Raw genomic sequence first — 7,587 nt, 5'->3', positions numbered from 1 at the left:
ATCTCTAAACACGGGACGTAAATCACTTTACGGACCGTATTTACAAAAAAAAAAAAAAAAAAAAAAATTAATTGAAAAGCTGTAAATAAAAGAGGAAACCGACGGGCATAACACATCAAATTTCATTTCCCTCCACGTTCCCACCCATCATTTCCCTCCTTACAACCCTTAATCTCCCACCTTCTAACCCCCATAATAGCACCACCCACACCTGCACAACCTACCCACAACCCCCATTCTAGCTTTTCCTCTTGCTATCTCACTATGATTTCTTACCATAAATTCTGCAGATCTATGTTTACAAGTAGATCTCCGTATTACTCCTAAATCCAATAGTTCTTTTATTTGTACTTTAAAATCTTCTACATCTTGATTTGTTGCTTCTATTGAGGCTGTTTTAATTTTATATTCTGAATTTATTATGTCTAATTTACATAATATTTTGTTATTTTCCCAATGTTTTAAAGGTTTTTCTCCTATAATTTCTATCTCATCTAGTATTCTTATTATATTATCTAAATCTTTTTGGTTTTTTATTACTCCTATCCTTTCTATCCTTATTTTAAAATTATATATTGCTTTTATGTCTATTAAAGTATAATTTTTTCCTATTAGATTATCGTCTTCTAGTATTTCTTCTTCTTCAGAATTAAATTCTTTATTTCTCTTTGCTTTTTACACGGCATGTATTGTAGTCTTGACAATCCTTATAACAACTCTCTTCTTTCTTTTGCAGATTTATTTGTCCGAAGTAGAGATCTTCATATGTCGATCTAGTTTCGGTTTTATGAGGCTTGTACTGGTGTATGAGTAATATTTTTTAGAAAAATTACTCCATCTCTTGTAATCATGCAACTTCCATTGTTATGTAACATAAAGTCTAATCCGATGACAAAGTCTATATTTATATTCAAGTCTCTTACCCATATTTTATCCATTTTTATAACTAGGTTTATAAAATTACGAACGATAAGTGTTGATAAAGCTAATGTATGCCTTATGAACATAATGTTTATATATATTATGAGTTCCATCATTTGCATGAGATTCGCAAATCGGTTTGTCTAGAACTTTTATTAAATTTGGTGGAACTATTCGTCTATTTATTATACATTTAGTACATCCCGAGTCTACTAGCTTAATGTCTATTTACTATGATATCTATTTTAATTCTTGCAAGTATTTTTATTGTTCCTAGTTTTTATCTTCATTACATACTAGGGCTCCATAGTCTTCTATACTCATTAGTTCCATTTGTTGAATCTTACGGTATTATTCTTAACGGTTGTATATTAGATAAACCTATCTCTTCATCTTCGCTATCTGCTTCTTTATATATATATATATATATATATATATATATATATATATATATATGGGATTCAATAAGGTATGTGTATATATATAAGGGGATTCAATATACACACACATTATTTAATCCCCTTTATATAAAGAAAAAATTTAGTGTAATATTTTTGAATTCCATATTAAAATTTCTGACTCTATCACTGATGAATGAATGCTTTTCACCCACCACAATTTTTGGTGGTTTCTTTCATTCCTTTACTAAACAGTGGAAAAATCAACCTCCATTCTTGCTATACAGAGCTAGTTTTGTTTTCTTTTATTTCCTTTACTTTTGATTTGCTTTTGTTAATAATTTCCTCGAGTCAATCTAAATGGCATGTAGCAATTTTAAAAGAGCTAATTATCACACGTTTGATAGTACAAGAGACTCAAAACTGCTTGCACTTTCTATTGCAAGTTAGAAGGTGTGAGTATCCAAAATGAAAACAGTAAATCAAGATATATGAATTCTAGCATTGATGATTTCTCATGAACCACGACAATCATTGACCTCTCGCACTGCGAAGCAACTTTAAAATTCTAACCAACTATCCTGTTTCCTAGGTGGGGAAGATTATAGGGGACCTGAAATTTTCTATGCTAATCAAGAGGCGACACGGTCAAATATGAGACAACACCTTTCACCTGAACTTTTAACAACACGCCATAAATCAGTAAACAAGTGTCACTCCAGGACGGAGCTTAGTGGGGCATAAGGGGATACCATAAGGTGTTCTATCTATCAGGATTGGAAGACTAATTCAAAATTGGAGTTGGAAATCAATTTACTTAGAATTTAGTGTTGGCTAGTTATTTAAGTGTCTAAATAGAATTATGGTTGAAATTATAGAGTAAGTTTTTAGTTTCTAGTCAAATTAGATTTTGCACCATTATTAAACAGGGTTATACTATAGTGTGGCGAATTAAGGAAAACATTAAGAGATTTATGAGATTTTGAATAAATTATTTTTCCTTCAAATAAGAACCTTGAGAAACTCAAATATGTTCGGCTACCAACAGACAGTGATATGATGAGATAGAATACAATAGAAACAAGGCCAAACCTATCGATAATTGTACGTCGTCCACTTATTTCACTTCTGAAGACCAAGTCGACCCTTGTTCCATTTAGACAACGGTGGATCATTTTTATTCACTTAGACACTTTTTGCACGTTATCGGATGAGAAAACCAACACCAAAGGGGGGGCTACCTCATTGCACATCCAACCAGCCCAAAAGCCCTAATTTTTAATGGTCAAAACTCCACGAATTTACAAGTTAGTGAATTTACAATTAAAATGAGTTGTCACAATTTAATTGAGTTGGCACAATTTAAATGAGCTGACACAATTTAATTGGCCACTTAATCCACGTAGAGACGGCGGTGTTGGTTTTGCTCCGATAACGGTGCAAAAAGTGTCTAAGTGGAATAAATAGCCACCCGGAAGTGTCTAAATGGAACAAGGCCACTTTAAGTGCTTAAGTGAAAGTGGGTGACCACTACGCTTGTTTTGCAGCTGGTTTGGCTAAACAAATAAGACAAGGAACAATTTATTTGTTGGATCCATAGGAATTCTTTTCAATCAGGTACATACCATGCATGCCACCCTCTCGCCAAAATAACTGCTTGGGGGAAATCCTGTCTCTATCACTGATTACCATAACATTCATCAAGGGCAAAGCCAGCTGAGAGCAAAGGTTCATCCAAATCCCCTTTGACGAAGATGTACACTATACATTCAATGTTAATATTATTTTTTATGTATATATAGTAGATGTTAAATCCTCTTAGTAAGCGTTTGGCCATAGAAACCAAAAACTTTTTCATTTTTATTGGAATTTTGGAGTTGGAGTTGCGTTTAGCCATAATTTTTGCAAATAGTGTCTTTTGGTTTAAAATGTACTTATTTTGGTTGTGAAAAAAGTGAAAAACTTGAAAAACAAGTTTTTCAAATCCCAAATACAACTTAATTGTATTTAGAATTTTCATGGCCAAACACTAATTTTTGAAAAAAGTGAAAAAAAGTGAATAATTCTTATTGCCAAACGGGTCCTCAGTTTCGTCGTGTGTTTACTTCATCATATTTCGAACCCTCTTACTAAAAATCCTGACTCCACCACTATCATTCATGAATATCCAACCATGAGCCACATAGTAGAGGGATCAAGGACAAGTTCAATAGATTCAACTAGATTCATTGCTTTCGAATCAGACTAAAAGTTACTAACAGATATACATGCTCATGCGCATTTTGAACCGTTGGATCCTAAATTTACCTTTGCTTTAACTGTCTCATTCAGCCATTTGAAATAGTATCAATTATAGTTCACACCTATTGTTTCCCGCACCTTAAATGTTGTACGGCAGGTTGAAACAACTGACACAAAGAAGGAAAAATAAATAGCCTAAGCTAATACAGACCAACTAAAAGAAGCATATTTTTTTTTATTTTTATGGAACATGAACATGATTCATTTCTCACAAATAGAGACAGGGACACTATCTGGCAAACAAATCTTTGCGAGAAAAATAGTTACAAACTGCCACTTAGATAAAATCTTCATTCCGTGAAGTAACTTGGATTTCTATTTGTAACTGCTTCATCATCAAGACAGCAATCTAAAAGCCACACAAGCAAAATATTGCAACATTACTTGATGAACAATATTAATGAGAATTTACAATGACCTTCAAAGACCATAGACTTCATCAAAATCTGCATAACCTATGCCTGCATTTGGATCCAGAAAGAAACAAGAATAAGAGGCAGAGGTATAAGAAAGGAACTGAAAAGAAACCAATAATTGAAAATATAAGAAGTAACCAGAAACACCAAGAAGAGATTTTCAGACTTGATTCTTGAGTGCTTCACGAATCTATCCTGTCAATAAAATTAAAATGAAGTTTACAATCCTAGCAATATTACTGCTAAGAAAGGCCTAAAGTTACACAGAAAGGGACCGGAATATTGGTTCCGGAAGAAAAACTACCAACGATTAGCTGGTCGATCCATCTAGCTGCTTTCATCATTCTTCCTTGAACACTAACAACACAGAATCAAGACAAATAAGTTAACTGATTGTAGTAGTAAATAACATAATGTAGGTCCATACAAGATTTAATATTGGTTTTACTAGTTTGGATGTTAATGGTCCAGCTGATGAACGCGTCTTACTAAGGGCTCGAATCCAAGAACCCTAACCTCTCTGCCAAGACATTTACGTCTTCTTCTTCATCGTCTTCATTTCCAGAAATGTCCCCATCATTAAATAACTCTTCCCAAAACCCCTCATCGAGTTCTTTATCCGTGTTGCCAAATTGTTCGAGCCCTTTTGTCATGTCTTCCTGTTGATGATCCCTTCTTGCTCTACCAAATCCTTGCATTTCTAATGCGAGTGCTTCGAGTTCAGATACTTGGAATCCACTAGCCTCTCCGAATTCCAAAGGTTCTGATTTTATGGAACGGCTAGTACTAGGGCCTTGATCAATAGGTCGTCGCCTTTTTTTAGTTAGAGCGTCTTCTATTTCTTTTCTTTTCTCTTTTTGCTGGATTAATTGCTGGACAAACTCAGGGTTTTGCATAGCTCTAGCTAAGAAATTCATCATTTGTTGCTGCTTCCTTTCTGTTCCTTGTAACCTTAGCTCCAATGATCGAAGGTAAGCTCGAGTGTTCTGTTGGTTCTGTCTAAGCTTCACTAGTTCCATCATCAATACTTGCTTGTCGCGCCTTAATCGATCAATTTCTCCATCAAATCCGAATCCTCCCAATTCGACACAAGGGCCAATAGCTTGTTGTTCTGTACTCAAAGGCTGAGAATTAGTCGTTTTTCGCCTCTTTATGTTCCTTAGAAGCTGCTTGTTTCCCTTTAGAAATGCCTCGTTCGCGAATTCCCATCTCTCTGGATCAATCTTTCTAAATCCCTGCAACACAATTCCATCTACAACTCATCAGTATCATCTTCCAATTTCCAAGAGAGCAATCTTATCTTTCCTTTTTTTTTCTTTTTCCCTTGAGACAAGTGCATTTTTTTTTTCTTTTTTGGTCAGCACAAACTTGCGGACCGCACGATAAATATTTTAACACTATTTATACCAACCAGCCGAACTTGAAGGAAGCATCAGATGAACATCCAGATCAGAGAACACCTTTTTTGAGAATATCTTAATTCAGTCTGAAATTAAAGAACACAATTCTAAAAAGTTAAGTTGAAATCACATCACAGAAAAAATTAAAAGTGGGAAATTTTATTGAGATTCTCCTTCCTACTAATAGCCTTGTAATTCACTTGTGTGTTCACAAAGATTTAGCAATCAGGAGCTGTAACAACGTATGGAATAAACTAGTACTAGTATGCCGAGCCGGAGCTAGAATTTTGGATTCTAGAGTTTACTTGATTTAGATCAAAATTACTAAGTTCTGCTGAACCCGTTGACAAGCTTCTAGCTCCGAGCTTGCTAGCATGTAAAAGACTAATTTGAAAGGAAAAAAAGAAAAAAAAAAGAAAAAAAAGAAAAAAAACAAGTTTCCCACTTGAAAATGCAATAGAGAAGTAGTAAAGATTTTAGAGCAACTACTTACATAAGTATTTAGTTGTCTGACAAAGCTAGAGAAGTTATTGTGTTTGAAGAATCTAGGGAGTAGTGTAGTTGAGAAAGCCTGTGGATCCCAAACAACAAAGCTTTGACCACCTCTGTTCCAAGAAACAACATGATCTGTAGTTGAATCATCTACCATTTCATATGTCTTTGTTAGGAATGGTGGTGGACCAATGTCATGTAGCCCCTCCATTGGCTGTGGAGGGCTCATCATAGACGTCTCGCCCCCTCCGCCACCGGAACTTGACCCTGGAAACTCCTCTTTCACTGTATACACTGGATTCATTATCAAGATTACAACACAAAGAAAGAAGAGAAATGGGTCCTAATGTTTTTTTTTCCTTTTTCAAAATGTAATAGCAAGAGTTGAGATTATTCTGAAAACCCAAGATTTAGGGAGTGTTTGGAAGTGAAAAACAGTGGAAAAGATTGTATTCTTAGGAAGAAAGAAGAAGAACAGAGATATGTGAAAGGCTGCCAGGGAGAAGAAATCAAGATTTCAACACACACACACACACACAAAAAAAAAAAAAAACCTAATGTTTCTCCTTTATTTTTTGAAAATGTAATAGCAAGAGTTGAAATTATTCTGAAAACCCAAAATTTAGGGAGTGTTTGGCAGTGAAAAAGATTGTATTTTTAGGAAGAAGAAAGATATGGAAAGGCTGCAAAGATGCAGGGAGAAGAAATGATGTGAAATGATCAAGAAACACTTTTGGAAATGGAAAGTTTCTCCTTTGGGAAGGCAGTTTATGCCGTTAAGAAGTTTGAGTTATTTTACGGAATAAACACAAGACACCATAGATAAAGAAGCTTTGGAAGTAAGTTATAAAAGGGCTATTAATAGAAAGAATCATCAATTCACCTCCTAATTTAAGAAATAAGTAAAATAAAAATTGTTTTGATGGAAGGTTCTAGACTTCTAGGCATTTGGGGTGTGAGCATCTTCTCTTCTATACAATTTTTATTAATATATATGTAATCCAATTTTTTAATAGGTACGAGTCCAATTTTTTAATATAAGTAGTTTCGAATCGTTTTGGGCAAATTGGAAGGATGAGGGGAAGGTTCTTTATAAGAAAGTTCTGGAACTTAGGTATGGTGGAGGTGTGGTTTGGGCCCACAAGTGTTGCAAGTTGCAAGGAGTGGTATTGGTTTTTGAATAACTGGTTTGGGGAAACTGGATTGATGGGATTGTGAAACTTGCCTATTATTGGTTGACAATTGACATCATTTAAAATATGAAAACTATCTACAATCAAGACAAAAGAAAAAAGAACAAGAGGGTGGAGAAATATTATATCATGCAAAAGGATGATAAGAGATACGTTTCAATTTATGTAAATCTATTTTCTTTTTAATATCAAAATGAATGATCTATTTTCTAATTTGAAAATAAATTTACTTTATGAAATGATTTACAGCTCCACAAATATTCAAGACTTATTTTGAATCACAAATTTCAAAAGTCTTCACTCTTCCTTAAATGTCGTGCCTAGTCAAATGGATTCACATAAATTGAAACGGAGGGAGTAATATTTTTGTGCTTCTTGTTAGGGAGTAGGCAATTCTTCATCATCCTCAATTTTCGGCGAGATTTGCACAAATTCGATGATTTGCGGCGGATGATTATATTTTATC

General features: G+C 34.2%; 1 protein-coding gene across 23 annotated transcripts; it reads right to left on the bottom strand.

The window, feature by feature from the left end:
• Positions 1–3,609: 3,609 nt before the first annotated feature.
• Positions 3,610–6,968, bottom strand: LOC132051565 (heat stress transcription factor A-7a-like). Of its 23 annotated transcripts, none has more exons than XR_009413765.1 (5): positions 5,930–6,968; positions 4,553–5,271; positions 4,341–4,393; positions 4,175–4,231; positions 3,610–4,081 (listed from the first exon to the last, which is right to left on the bottom strand). XR_009413765.1 is itself a non-coding variant. In XM_059442719.1 (5 exons), the coding sequence occupies exons 1-4, from the start codon at positions 6,230–6,232 to the stop codon at positions 4,219–4,221; spliced, it is 1,083 nt and encodes a 360-aa protein (XP_059298702.1). In that variant the 5' UTR covers positions 6,233–6,968; the 3' UTR covers positions 3,610–4,081; positions 4,175–4,218. The 23 variants fall into 23 exon arrangements, 5 of the variants coding, with proteins under 5 accessions (XP_059298702.1, XP_059298694.1, XP_059298709.1 ...); XR_009413821.1 differs by having other exon boundaries at positions 4,341–4,385; positions 5,930–6,967; XR_009413804.1 differs by having other exon boundaries at positions 4,203–4,231; positions 4,341–4,385; positions 5,930–6,967.
• Between the last annotated feature and the right edge of the window lie 619 nt (positions 6,969–7,587).

This window comes from Lycium ferocissimum, chromosome 1 (assembly GCF_029784015.1).
Source record: "Lycium ferocissimum isolate CSIRO_LF1 chromosome 1, AGI_CSIRO_Lferr_CH_V1, whole genome shotgun sequence".
Taxonomy (NCBI): Eukaryota; Viridiplantae; Streptophyta; class Magnoliopsida; order Solanales; family Solanaceae; genus Lycium; species Lycium ferocissimum.
Note: the sequence above shows the minus strand (reverse complement) of the source record. Positions and strands in the feature narration are given on the sequence as shown.